Source organism: Pavona decussata, unplaced genomic scaffold (genome assembly GCF_977016875.1).
Source record: "Pavona decussata unplaced genomic scaffold, jaPavDecu1.1 SCAFFOLD_175, whole genome shotgun sequence".
Taxonomy (NCBI): domain Eukaryota; kingdom Metazoa; phylum Cnidaria; class Anthozoa; order Scleractinia; family Agariciidae; genus Pavona; species Pavona decussata.
The window spans coordinates 3,500,603-3,515,775 of NW_028145586.1; the positions used below are offsets into that span (position 1 = coordinate 3,500,603).

At 38.6% G+C, this 15,173-nt stretch overlaps 2 protein-coding genes across 2 annotated transcripts in view; one reads left to right on the forward strand and one right to left on the reverse strand.

Moving 5' to 3' along the window:
• LOC146463703 (uncharacterized) overlaps nt 1–14,674 on the forward strand; it is a 132,625-nt gene extending 117,951 nt beyond the window's left edge. Inside the window, exons 2-3 of the mRNA XM_085084362.1 lie at nt 13,812–13,860; nt 14,650–14,674. Coding sequence (XP_084940488.1) covers nt 13,812–13,860; nt 14,650–14,654 — 54 coding nt within the window. The 3' untranslated portion in view covers nt 14,655–14,674. The remainder of the gene's footprint in view (nt 1–13,811; nt 13,861–14,649) is intronic.
• Nucleotides 7,066–8,734, reverse strand: LOC146463716 (uncharacterized). Its single transcript, XM_085084207.1, has one exon. It carries the CDS (start codon nt 7,795–7,797, stop codon nt 7,387–7,389), a length of 411 nt encoding a protein of 136 aa, XP_084940333.1. The 5' UTR covers nt 7,798–8,734; the 3' UTR covers nt 7,066–7,386.
• Nucleotides 14,675–15,173: the final 499 nt, after the last annotated feature.

The following is a 15,173-nucleotide window of genomic DNA, read 5'->3' on the forward strand; positions in this document are numbered from 1 at the left end:
GGAGTCATCTTAAACTGTAAAGATTCAAAGAATTAGTTCAGGGGAGTGGGTTTCTGTTGAGATAAGAAGACGCTCCCCCTGGATGGGATTTGGAAATGTTCAGAAATGCGCACAATGGTAAATTTTGCCATTTTAACAAAATCTTGCTACAGGGCTGACGATTGAGGCTGATTTGGCAACTGCACAAATTTGGTTAAATTCTATCAAATTAACAAACTTAGGCAAATTAACTAAACACATAGAAGTTAGGCGTGTTGACGATTTGGCAATATTTCTTCAAAGTGCCAAACTTGTCCAAATTAGCTTAACGCATAGAAGCCAACCATGTTGGCAGAGTTAATGATGGTAGTGAATGTAACGATTTCCACAAACGTTTATCAAATAGTCAAGCTTATACAAAATAGTTCAACCCTTAAAAGCCAGGCTTGTTAACGTATTTGGCGAAAGGGACGAATTTGGCAAAATTTTGTCAAATTGCCAAACTTATGAAAAAATCAGCTAAATCCCAAAAAGGCAGCCATGGTGACGAATTTGACAATTTCGGCGAATTTTGGCATTACTGTGAATTTGGCAAATTTCGTCAAAGTGTGAAACTTATGCAAATTAGCTGATAATGCATAGAAGCCAGCCATGTTGACAAACTTGGCAACATTTCGTCGTACTCATCAAACTGCTTGCCTGAATAAAGTTTGGGCAAATTAGTCAAACATTCAACTTTTTGAAATTTTTCAAATTGGGGAATATCACGTTGGGCAAACTTCTCCCGAATAAACTAAGAATGCATGTATACCTCATTCTCTAAACGTGGGTCCACAGTAACATTCTAGTACTTAAGTACGCCAATTGTTACTTTAAAATGGAAATATAGAAAAGTTATTAAAACCAAAAAAAAAAAAATTAACCATTTCATCCGCAGAGTTTATGACCGGCTAGAATCTCGGTCTTTGGCGAAATAACGTCAAATTTGCCATTTTCGCCAACTTCGTTGAATTCCCCTTTTCCCTTGTTTCCTTTTCTTAAGCTCATTCGCTTGAATCTTAACCTTTCTGGCAAAAGGTTGTCAAATGTTTACCTGTTTGTGGAATTCGCCACTTCACTGATACCCTTCTCTTGGGCACATTCGCTTAAAACTTAACCTTCGGTAAAATGTTGTCAAATTTGCCATCTTTGCCAAATTCGCAGTATTCGTCGAATTCGCCACTTCACTGATACCCTTCTCTTGAGCTCATTCGCTTGAATCTTAACCTTTGGCAAAATGTCAAATTTGCTGTCTTTTCCAAATTCGCCGTATTCGTCGAATTCGTCACTTCACTGGTACCCTTCTCTTGAGCTCATTCGCTCAACTCTAGGCATTTGGCAAAATATAGGGGAGCAGGGATAGCGCAGTGGTGAGAGCACTCGCCTCCCACCAATGTGGCTTGGGTTCGATTCTAGGACTCGGCGTCATATGTGTGTTGAGTTTGTTGCTGGTTCTCGTCTCTGCCCCAAGGGTTCTTCTCCGGATACTCTTGGTTAACTCCATCCGCAAAAACTAACAATTCCAAATGCTAATTCGACCTGGAAAGGAAGGATCACCCTGTGGAATCCACTGAAATTCCCATTTATTTATTTTATTTTTATTTTTAAAATCGTCAAATTTGCCATTTTTGCCTAATTCCCCTGGTTATGATTTTATCGAAAGTGATGGCGAAATTTCGTCAAATTTGTCACTTCGTTATTACGTGTTCTTCTGGACGTATTTCGCGTTAGCTTTCCTTTCAACTTCCATGATGTGGGAAACTCGTTTATTTAGCAAATACAAGTTGGTACGTGTGAGAGCTTCTCCAGAACATCTGCCAACTGTTGAGAGATAAGCTGGCGTCCTACTTTACCTTTCGTTTGTGGTTCTGTTGTGTATTTGCTCAAATTTTCTTTGTAAGCAAACGGCAACTCGCAAGTGTGGAAAATGGCGGAAATATCAAGGTCATTAAGTTGTTTCTGCCGTTTGTGATTGCCATTTTCAGGCTAAGTCGGCTAAGCCAACACGTTGTTACCGCAACGTTTAACTTCTTTGTTTAGTTAAGCACGAAGCATGACGGCGAATCTCCCTATTTGCACATAAACTTCAACATGTTTTTGCCAACAGACATTCGTAAACTTTATTCTTTATACAGTTCGCAGTAAACTCTGATAAAGACGTAACTGAATTTTTGTTCCCGGCCTACTCCGAAAATTATTCAAACTACATTGGCGCAACTGGACTAGGTAGGAAAAGCACACTTCAACGATATTTTTGAAACTTAGCTACACTAGAAGAAAATGCGAAAATTACTTCTTTTAGGTCGCTAAACTGGGAGATGTATCACTGGCATGCAACTTGAGAAATAGGCAAGAAAGAAAAAAAGAGCTCAAAGATTCTACTTACTTTTCAAATTTCTTTTCTCAGTATGATCGTGCGTGGAAGTGACTTGATGCTCTTAACTTTGAATATGAATATATCCTTATATTGAAACTGCGGGTGACAGATTAAATAGAGGAAAGACGCTTGTTAAGAAAATACTGAATCCTGAAAAGATTTTAAGCTTGAACGGGTCTCGTGCGTCCCTTTGCTCCCCTAAAAAACGCAAAGAAAAAAAAAACAATAACGACTGTTCTGCAGGCTATCAGTAGCTTTTCTTTTCTTGTAAATCAGACGTGTGAAAAAGTTAGAGGAGACAGGGATTTGACAGTGGAAACGGTCTCAAATCCGAAGTTGATCGCCTAAAACAACAAAGGAGTTTAACAGGACAGGTGGTTCAGTTTACAAAACAAACTGTTAACGTGCATGTTAATTTGCAAACTTATACTTGATGATATGACGAGACTTATCAGGAAAAGAGCTAAAATTGCGAAAGTCTGTGTCTTTTTGGAAATTTCAATAGATCTCTATCGGTTATCATTTCTTTTAGATAATTGATTGTATTCTTTATGGAAAATACACAAATGATTATTTTCTCCGCAAACCTCCCTGTAAAACATCCGGTAGATGACAGGTGTGTGCGGGAAAATTTCTTCTTTTTTCTGGTTTCCGTGGCAGATTATTTAAATTGCTATGAATTGTGTAGCTTGCTATCACACGCCTGCGAGAAGAGCTAGCAGGGTAGTTTATTGACCAGTAATAAGATGCCTTTCCCTACAACTTTCTGCAAATTGAATTTTCAGCTAAAACTTCAGAACAGATAGAACAATATTAGCTTACACTTGGCAACACAGGAGACAACTTTGAAAGTAGTTTGTTCAAATATTCTTGTTGGTGCCCTTGTCATATCTCTGTCTCCTTTCACTTGTTCATACGTCTGATTTGCAGGAAATGAAAAGGAAAAGAAAAGCTGCTAAAGGTTCAAATGGGAAACGAAGTGAGTGTCTAACAACAGTATTATTTGCAGGTTGAAGTCATCGTTTCGTAACTATATGAACTATCGTTACGGAATACTTGTTGGGAGCAGAATGTTTATAATCTCGGATCATTGTATAATGCAATTCCAAGGGATTTGATTGGCTTAGCGGCCATGGTATATGAGCCATTATTATTCAACACATTGTGACACTGCCCAAATATGGTCATTGCGAGCTCAATATATGTCGTCCGCACACAACAGATATCCTGCGATATACGTAGTTTTCGTGCGTTCGGGAGAAATATGGCAGAGCGCTTTCAAAAAGTAACGACCTCACAAGAACACCAAACTAGAAATAACGCTGTTTTATACTGAACACAACAAAGACAACCAAGTTTGTTGTTAAGAATTGTAATGGTTAGTACAAAATCTTTTACTGCTTACCTTTCTATTTATGAACTGGCAAATTAAGCTTACAGTTCAGCAAAAACGTTTAAGTATAGTTTTCGCTACACTTTTGGATTGTCCCGTATTCTAGGGCTCAGAAATTACAAACAGTAGATGTATTTCCTTAGATTGGTTCTCGCAACTGTTAAACAGAGATCTCGACTCGTCTTGAAGAGATGGAGAAAACCACAAGAGAAGTGAAGTCCCTCGAGAAATTTTAACTTTCTGGCAGACAAAAAAATAGCCGGAGTACAAAGTAATTATTCTCAGAAACATCAGATCTAGAGCCGCTTGAAAAACCGTTAAGTTTCATAAAAGATCCAGAGTTCTTGCAAGCAACAAGGCACTAGATGCGTTTGTCAAAACACTGAAGAAAGATCATGAAATTGCTTGCGTAGTAAACAAAGAAACACTCACCCGAGAAATCGTTGAAAAGCCTTTCCAGCCTTTCAGCTCAGCCCAGCTGACACAACAAATCCTTCGCAGCTTCAAAATACCGTTTGGTTTTAGCTTTTCAGGCTAGAATTTTGTAGAAAATTTTGCCGGAGCGATTGGCGCACAAGACGAGTACTCAATTTTTTAACTCGATGCAAAACGCTCTCGATTTCATTAAAACTTGAACAAAGCTGCCACTTTCATTCATGCCGGTCCGCGCGCGGGAAAATGTTACAAGTTTCTTTTTTTTTTTACAAATAAAGATCGCCTTCAGCTTTTCTGCAATAAACCTGTGCTTTGTTATCAATGTGTTGATAATGTGTTGCGGAATATCGCCCGATTTAGCCAAGTCGGCCTACGGCCTCGTCGGCTAAGTATCAGGCGATATTCCGCGCGATTTCGCAGGATAATTGTTAATTATATCATGCCCAAGAAATAGCGTGAAATTGAAATTGTCTTCTGGTTGTTCTTGCAAAGCAAAATCAGCAAGAACGAGCAATAACTTTTGACTGTTTTTAATAAAACAATTATTTCACTCGCGTTTGTTGGATATGAGATGATTGTAGCTAACTCGGGGCTACGCGCTTAGTTGACTATCTATCATCGCATATCCAACGCGCGCTCGTGGAATAATTGTTAAGTATAACACATCGATTCTACCTTTTCATAATATATATTATGGCAAAAAAATGCTGACCACATTTTTCTGATTTAATATAATAAAAAAAATCTTAGCGACTTAATCTCTTTTGCATGAACACAGATAAGAGATTCTAAGTGAGGCTGTATGACTGTGTAAGCTTTTTAAAAGATTCATGCTTTTGACTGCTACGAATAATCACACCAGAGTATAATAATACAAGAGCTGTTCTTTTTTTAAATTCTGGTAGAGTACAAAGGTGCTTGGTTCCCAAGAGGAAAAAGAAGAATAAAAAGCAGTGTAAACTTTCCGTTAGAGGATGAGTTAAGGAAATCTGGGGTGCGTTTCATTTTTAAAGTCTAATTCCATTTTTGTTTTTTACAATCCAAGACCAGATTGTCTGCCGCAAATAAATCCATCCCAGGACACTGTAGTTGCAGTAGTCCAAGCGCTTGCTGTGTGTCGAGATGGTTCAAGGTAAATGGATTTATTATTACTTTTAAGGTAATTATCTTATTATGCTTTTCAAAGACATTTTCAGCTGCAAAGGCCAATAAAGGTACGTTCTGTTTACCACCACCGAATTAGAGTGACGATATTTTTTTAGAGCGAAAGGTTCTCGCATTTAACTGCTTTAACTCCACAAAAAATTCAGACTATTAGCTGCGTAGCTGGCGATATTACCGAGCTTAAGATCCGACGACGGCGGGTGTCTATGACGGCGGGCGGAAGTAAAAAAAGTTGCCAAATAACTTCCGGACAGCCGTCGTGAAAAGTTTCCCGCCGTAGCGGGGTTGTTTACGACGTCAAAATGCCGAGTTTGCCGTCGCGTCTAAAACGTGAGTACAATAATCCCATTTTAGGTCTTATTCGGGGAAATTCTTTGATACTTTCGATAGTTATTGGTTTTTCAATCTTAGTAGATCGTTTTATTTGAGTATTTCATGAAGAGAAAAAGATTTTTAAAGGATTAATCTCCGTTTCATTTTGTCGATGTTGGCGGGTTGTCGGTAGCCGCTGTGGCTCCGTCACGAAACCGCCAATTGCAAACCACAACCAGTAAGTTTTCTTTTTTTTTCTTGATGTACTGTCAGGAATATGTATTAAAGTCAATCATTAAATACCCTGTTTGAATTCTGTTGTGTTGTAGCTAAATTAGACGAGTCGTCCTTCATCGAAATAACGAGTCAACATTCAACATTAATCTCGGCTCAGTTTGTTGACAACACAAAATCGAGCTTGTTTTGATCCAGATCCATCCGACAGTTTTGACTTAACGAGGAAAAAGGCGAAGGAATCATCGCAGAACCAAGTTTTGGTCTATGCAACATTTAATGAAGAAGATACAATATTTCAACTATATTCCAAAGTCATAATCATGTCGTGGCACGACGTAATTATCAGGCCCTGGAATGGTGCGATGATTTAACGAATTGTTATATTTACAAGTTTGTTTTAAATCTGGTTTGGAATTGTCTGTACGCATATTTACATGTTGTCTTGTTACCTACATTGAAGATATGTAATTTTAAATGGCAGAATCTTTATGGAATGGGTAGAAGAAAAAGAAAAATCTGGATTTTTCGACTTATTTTAATCGTACAAGAGAGGAAATCCGCCCTCTGAAATTTCTCCGTAGTCGAAGCTTTCAAGGAGAGGGCCACGAGCCGATCTAAACGAAGCTATAACTACGATAAAAATTATTGAACCCTTTCTTCAACTTGTAGCCATCCTCCGGTCGGTTTCTTAAGGTTTACATTTCATGCCTTACGACGGCGGCCTCTCCCCAGTTTTCCACGGTCATAGCTGCCGTCGCAGACACCCGCCGTCGTCGGATCTTAAGCTCCCTATTGTCCACGCGCGACTGTAAAGGTTTGGCGGGAGAACCACCATGAGCGGCGTGCGCCGTGACAACGAGTGACGTAATCCGCAAAATGGCTTTTCTCCATTCCCTTCGGGGGTTTGCTACTCACTCTCGCCTTCATCCAACATCACGCGGCTACATACGCAAGACAATTGCAAAAAAAAAAAAAAAAATTGCTATGGGATTCAAACTTTTGACCTTTCGACGCAACCATTAATATATTTACTGTTTAGGGTGCGGAATGACCATGGCCAGTTCCGGTTAGCTTGATAGCTCAGTGGCTAGAGCAAATCGCAGAGTTATGAGTTGGAATCCCGTTCGAGCCTGAACAAAGGCCAATGGCGGAGCTGAAGGTGATCATTGCCGATGAGTCTAAAGGATAATTCCTGGGGGATGGGTGGGAGGTCCCCGCCTCTCTAGCTCTCGGGCTAGGCCTTCTTTGTTGACTAACCCATGACTTACGGAACAGTTTATATTCATATCTCTGCATTTTATTTTTATGTCATTATTATACTACAACAAGCAAACAAAAGTCCCGATCCTTTCTAAATCTAACCTAAACCTAACTACAACAGTTGCAACATTTATGGATTATTTTTCTCTTCTCACTATTTTTTTTAGGAGGAGCCACCATCGTTTTCCTTTTATTTCACTAATATGTATCCCATGGTTTTAATGCGCTTGTCTCCGTTATCGCCTGCGTATTTAGCCACATTACCACACGTGTTGGTGTCATCAGGGTATCCTCCGGTACCAAAACCAATTCTGGAGTCGCTGCTAAAGCAGTTGTTTTGATCGTTCCCAATAATACCAATTCTTGCTTTGGAATAGTCGTGCCTGTCATCCATTGCGTTAAACCCTTCTTTGCTACAGTTGGTCTGCAAAGATGCTTCAGAGCCAATCAATGTCTTCCACTTGTCTCGACCCAGAGAGGTTGATCGATAGCGGTCATCAGCGATCAGAGAGTACAGTGAAGCGCCCTTCTTTCTGATGACCAGGAACTTGGCAGATTGATTGCCGATCCTCATGCCGAGACAGATCGTGGAGAAGTTCATGTTCCAGTAAGTTGGTAACTTAGTTTCCTGGTTGTCAAACCCCTTCTCACCTCCAGGACGATTGAACGCAGTTTTGTTACTCCAGAGTTTGGAATTGTAGTGAAACGTTGACTACAAAAGAAAACACGAACTCACCCCTTAAAAAAGTTCTCATAGACCTCATCAATTTGCTAAATCTCGTCACTTGTTGCATCAATCGCGCTAAATTAAACGTCAGTTTAAGTTTGTTGAGGAGTTCTTTTGACGGTGTGGAGTTGGGGTTAATTAAAGCATTGGTCACTGTAGGAGTAAAGGGCAGTGATACAGTGGTACGCGTTCCTTATTGTTGTTGTTCCTTTGACGTACAAAAAATAGATGTTATTCACCGGGCGGGAGGTCTATATTGGGACCTTGAGGTCTTGAGTGCGGCCTTGGGTGGTCCTCAAAATAGAGAGCACAGTTATTTCCCAATACAGTCCGATCTACGGATGAGTACGATTTTAACTTTTTTCCACTCCCGAAGCCACTCAGATTGCATGATTTACGGAATTTCGCCCGCTTGCGCACTTAGAAAAAAAATATATCAGTTGCGGACCAAGGGTAGATTGGTGAAAACCACAACCTGTTGTTGATTATATCTTGTGACCATCAATTTTCATAACCAGCGTCCATCCTCCATCTCCGCATCCATCAATTCCGGTCATGTGACAGTAAACAGGGATTCTTCCAATGTCAGTTTGCAGCATGTAAGCTTTATTCTGTTGAGTTCTGAATCAAAGATTGAAATGAAAGTTAGCTACAGATTACCCTCTTAAATCTGAATCGAAGATTGATTGAGATCAAAGATAACTACGAATTAGTTATTAAACATTGCATTAGTTTTCTTTTATTTAAATTTATCTTATTTTAATTTCTTTAAAGCTTGATTACTTTTCTATAAAGAAAGGATTGAAAATTCGTTCTTGGTTAGTCTCCTAGCAGAGTTTTCTCTTTGTAATTTTTGTTTTCTACTTATTGTTTTTTCGTGTCCGTTTTGAAAGATAACAAATGGACAAAAATATACGAACGAAGCAGAAATAAGAATGAGAAAGCTCGGAAAGGAGGTTATAGATCGGCATTCATGGTAAACATTGCATCCATTGTATTCAGCAGATTATGGCAGAAATTTTTACCATTTGACAAGAGTATTTACCTGCCTCAGAGCTGTCTTTTTCGAGAAAATTTTTATACTTTATACTTTATACTTTAAAAAAGTGATGGTGTTTGTGGGGAAGCCGGTTTGGAGGGGGGGGGGGGGGGGGTGGCAGGGAGAGGTCACGTGTCATGGAAAAGTAGACAGTTTACGCAGATTTGAGATCAACCTCTTTCATGACAATTTGCAAACATCAATTTTCGCTTCTGCGGTAATATTAATGGAAAATTACGGCGTGGCTAATCGTTACTTACCCTGATCACCGCATTTTACGAGGACAACAGCTATTTCACGTTTCACATTATAATATGGCAAATCAGAACTGACGACAAATATACCAAAGACCACCCTCCTTCAAGTGTCTACGAACGGAGGTCTATAAAAAGCCATGTCACTTACTTATTCTTCAGATAAATATCCCTGCACGATGCAAAAGAATCGGCATCTGTACTAGCTGTTAAGACATCAATCATTCAATGATTAAATCCAAGCCTAGCTCAGTTGAATGTGTTAAGCAAGAGACTCATAAACCGAGCCAATATATATAAATATATTTAAAGAAACTCACAAAAAGCAGTATTACTAAGTGAATGTGAATATATGAAACATGTTTTAACTTTGGGTGAAAGATTAAGTAAATGCGAAGGTCTTAGTTCTATTCAGTTTCAGCTCGCAGCAGGTGTTAATAATAATAATAATAATAATAATAATAATAATAATAATAATAATAATAATAATAATAACAATAATGATGATGATGATGATTGTGTTTATTTACTAGACTCGTGTAGGGTTGTATCCAATAAAATGCCCCATTGCGCTTTACAGATATACGATTAACTACCTTAAATGGCTCACAGAAATCATCTAAATCGTTAATTTATTACTAAAGTAATTATGATAAATATATACTCACCTCGCTTCCTTTTCCTTTTCAGTTCCTGCACATCAGACAAATGAAAAAATGAAAAAGACAGGAACGTAACAACAATCTCTAATTTTAAGATGTCGCCTTCAGAGCCGAGAAGAGTTCCCTTCAACCCTCCGACATATTGTAGAGCACCTCTGCTCGCAGGTTCAGTCAGTTTTATTTTAGAGATTTTAGCAATTTTAATAATTCAGCACGGAAACCATGAATTCAAAACTAACAAGCTTGTTGGATCCGTTTGCGAAAATATTATTTTCGCTTTCTGTGTGTTATTCTCCGAGCAAGGACACCAGGATAACTAATAAACACTTATCTCTCACTGCAATCTACACGTTTCCCTCGGGACTGGTCTTAAAATTTAAATATCAGTTTATGACTTGATTTCATGAAACAATTGTGTACGATCTCACCTCAATACCAGCCCCTTGCATTGAATACAGAAAAGTGCCTTCTCTAGTCACCAGATCCCTATCCGCGTCATCCTTGTCTGTATCCAACAGTTCACAACTCATCCCTGTCAATTGAAACGCTACGCAGCCACAAACTTTGGCGCAATGGCGGAAACACTCCACTGCGCTGGGCACGTTCACAGAGGCAATAGTGTGCCTTACTATGGCAATATCCTTGGTGAAGATGTTGTAGGTGTACAAGAGTGATGTTTTAACTTCGGTGCTGTTTGATGAGGTTGTCATTGAAAGCAGTAGTGCACCAAACACCACCAACTTGGGCGTAAAGCGAGGAGTCATCTTAAACTGTAAAGATTTAAAGAATTAGTTGAGGGGAGTTTGTTTCTGTTGAGAGAAGGAGACCCTCCCCCCGGATGGATGGTTCTTCAAAACCTGACTGTTTTTCAGACCAAAACATGTAATTTTCCGGTACTCTCTTTCAGACCTGGCCTCTAAAATTCTAGAATCCATACCCGTTTCTGAGAAGCACTTACCCGTTTTCATACTTTCGAACCAAAATGGTTAAAATATTTACCCTATTTCAGAGTAAAAGGACTCAAAAACCATACCCTTTTGCACCAGACATACCTATATATAGCTTAAGTAGGTGAATGTAACGATTTCCGCAAAATTTCGTCAAATTGTCAAGCTTATACAAAATAGTTCACCACATAAAAGCCAGCCATGTTGACGAATTTGGTCAAATCGGCAAAGTTATGAAAATTAGCTAAGCACCAAGAAGCCATCCATGATGACGAATTTGATAATTTTGACAAATTTGGGGAATACGATGAATTTCGCAAATTTCGTCAAATAGACCATTTCCGAATTGCTGTGAAGCTCATTACGAAAGCGAGGCTAAGTGCAAAGCTTTTAACACGAAAATTAGCTTTGTTTGCATATGAATGAAAACTAATTTTCATAATAAAAACTTTGCAGTTATCCTCGCTTCCATAACTAGGTTCAAAGAAACTCGGAATTGGCCTATTGTGGAACTTATGCAAATTAGCTAGAAAGCACAGAAGCCGGCAGTCATGTTGACAAATTTGCAACATTTCGTCAAACTCACCAAACTGCTTACCTGAATAAATTTTGGGCAAATTAGTCGAACAGTCAACTTATTCAAATTGGCTTATGATATAAGTGTCACATAAGAGCCTGCCATGTTGATGGAATGATATGACAGTTTTGGGGAATATGACAACTCTGAAAATTTGGAGGAAGTTTCATCACGTTGAACACACTTCCCTCCCAAAAATAATGCATGTATACCTCGTTCTCCAGACGTGAGTCGACAGTAACATTCTTTAACTTAAGTACGCCAATTGTTATTTTAAAATAAAGAAATAAAACAAAAAATAAAAAGCCGGCATTAAACCTTTTCAGCCGCAGAGTCTATGACGCCAGATTCTCGGCCTTTGGCGAAATATATTATTAACTTCGCCATTTTCGCCAACTTCGTTGAATTCGCCACTTCGCTTGAACCCTTCTCTTGGGCTCATTCGCTTGAATCTTAACCTTTGGCAAAATATTGTCAAAGTTGCCGTCTTCGCCAAATTCGCAGCATTCGTCAAATTCGCCATTTCACTGGTACTCTTCTCTTGAGCTCAAATTTGCCATTTTTACCGAATTCCCTTACTCACTGATGTTATCGAAATTGGCTAAATTTCGTCAAATTTGCCACTTCGTTATTACGTGCATTTCTGGACATATTTCGCGTTAGCTTTCCCGATATGGGAAACTCGTTTATTTCGCAAATACAAGTTGGTACGTGTGAGAGCTTCTCCAGAACATCTGCCAACTGTTGAGAGATAAACAGGCGTTCTACTTTAAACGCGAACGGGAGCACGTTTACCTTCCGTTTGTGGTTCTGTTTTGTATTTGCTCAAATTTTCTTTGTAAGCAAACGGCAACTCGCAAGTGTGGAAAATGGCGGATAGATCAAGGCCATTTAGTGATTTCTGCCGATTGTGCCAACACGTTGTTCCCGCAACGTTTAACTTCTTTGTTTAGTTAGGCACAAAGCACGACGGCGAATTTCTCTATTCGCACATAAACCTCAACACGTTTTTGCCAACAGACATTCGTAAACTTTATTCTTTATACAGTTCGCTGGCAAATGTTACTTTAAATTTGGGATTGAAAAGTTTATCACAATCACTGACAAACCAGTATACTCTGATAAAGACAGAACTGAATTTTTGTTCCCGGCCTACTTCGAGAATTATTCAGACTACATTGACGCAACCGGACTAGGTAGGAAAAGCACACTTAACGATATTTTGAAACTTAGCTATACTAGAAGATATTGTCGCGCGAACATTAATTCTTTTAGGTCGCTGATCTGGGAAGTGTATCACTGGAATGCAACTTGAGAAAAAAGCAATAAAGAAAAAAGAGCTCAAGGATTCTACTTACCTCAAAAATTTCTTTCCTTAGTATGAATGTGCGTGGAAGTGACTTAATGCTCTTAACTTTGAATATGAATATATGCATTTAGTATATACCACACAAGTGAATAGTGCTTTTTGCGCGCGCTGATTGGCTAGCTCGGAGGTGATTAAATTTTGGTTTGACGGCATTACATGGTAAGTTATTTAATCTTTCAAACCTCATATTCTAAGGCGAAAAATAAAAATACAATGCATTGTTTACGAAAACTGTCGAGCACTAAAATTACAATGTAAACATGTAATGTTTTGCAGTATGGTTTCAACAACAGGACCAATTTCACACAACAATCGAAGAAAAGACACGTAGGATCCAAACAAGTGCCTCCACTGCCTCCACCGTGCCTCGAGTTTAACAGGACAGGTGGTTCAGTTTACAAAACAAACTGTTAACGTGCATATTGATTTGCAAACTTGTACTTGATGATATTACGAGACTTATCAGAAAAAAGGATAAAATTACGAAAGTCTCTGCGTTTTTGGAAATTTCAAGGGATTTCTATCGGTTATCATTTTTTAAGATGAGTGATTGTATCCTTTATAAAAAATACGAAAAAACAAACTTTATTGCGACACGATACGATTTAGGTATTAATTACCCTTACCAAGACGGATGTCACAAATGATTATTCTCTCCGCAAACCTCCCTGTAAATCTTCCGGTAGATGACAGGTGCGTGCGGAAGATCTTTTGTTTTTTCTTTCTTTTCTTTTTTCTTTTAAGTTTTCAGTTCCTGTTTTCCGTTGCAGATTATTTAAATTGCCAAGAATGATGTAGCTTGCTACCCTGCACCTGCGAGCAGAGCTAGTAGGGTAGCTTGTTGACCAGGGATAAGATGCCATTCTTTACAACTTTCTGCAAATTGAATTTTCAGCTAAAACTTCCGAACAGATAGAACAATATTAACTTACACATGACAACACAGGAGACAACTTTTCAAGTAGTTTGCATAAATGTTCTTGTTGGTGCCCCAGTCATTTCTCTGTCTCCTTTCACTTGTTCATACGTCTGATTTGCAGGAAATGAAAAGGAAAGGAAAAGCTTATAAAGGTTCAAATGGTAACCGAAGTGAGTGTCTAACAACAGTATTATTTGCAGGTTGAAGCCATCTTTTAGTAACTATATTAACTATCGTTACGGAATACCTGCTGGGAGCAGAATGTTGATAATCGCGGATCCTTATATTATGCAATTCCAAGGGATTTGATTGGCTTAGCGGCCATGGTATATGAGCCATTATATATGAGCCATGCCCGAGAAATAGCAACCATCAAATTGTCTTCTGGTTGTTCTTGCAAAGCGAAATCAGCAAGAACGAGCAATAATTCTTGACTGTTTTTAATAAAACAATTATTCCACTCGCGGTTGTTGGATATGAGATGATTGTAGCTAACTCGGGGCTACGCGCCTAGTTGACTATCTATCATCTAATATCCAATAACCGCGATTGGAATAATTTGTTAAGGTTACCGCATTGACTCTACCTTTTTCTAATATATATTATGCCAAAAAAAAAAAAAAGAAGCTGACCACATTTTTCTGATTTAATAAAAAAAGTCTCAGTGACTTAATTTCTTTTGCATGAACACAGATATGAGATTCTAAGTGAGGCTGTATGACTGTGTAAGCTTTTGAAAAGATTCATGCTTTTGACTGCTACGAATAATCACACCAGAGTATAATAATACGAGAGCTGTTCTTTTTTTTTTAATTCTGGTAGAGTACAAAGGTGCTTGGTTCCCAAGAGGAAAAAGAAGAATAAAAAGCAATGTGAATTTTCCGTAAGAGGATGAGTAAAGGAAATCTGGGGTGCGTTTCATTTTTAAAGTTTAATTCCATTTTTCTTTTAAATCAAAGACTAGATTGTCTGCTGCAAATAAATCCATCCAGGGACACTGTAATTGCAGTAGTTCAAGCGCTTGCTGTGTGTCGAGATGGTTCAAGGTAAATGGATTTATTATTACTTTTAAGTTAATTATCTTATGATGCTTTTCTAAGACATTTCCAGCTGCAAAAGCTAATTAAGGTACGTTCTGTTTACCACCACCGAATTAGAGGGACGCAATTTCTTATGAGCGAAAGGTTCTCGCATTTAACTGATTTAACTCAGAAAACTATTAACTTGCGTAGCTGGCGATATTGTCCGTGCGCAAATAAAAAGTTTTGGCGGGAGAACCACCATGAGCGGTGTGCGCCGTGACAAAGAGGGACGTAAGCCGCAATTTGCCTTTTCCCCATTCCCTTCGGGGCTTCGCTACTCACTCTCGCCTTCATCCAACATCACGCGGTAAGATACGCAATTCAATTGCCAAAAAAAAAGAATTGCTATGGGATTCAAACTTTTGACCTTTTGGCACAGCCATTTATATATTCACTATCTA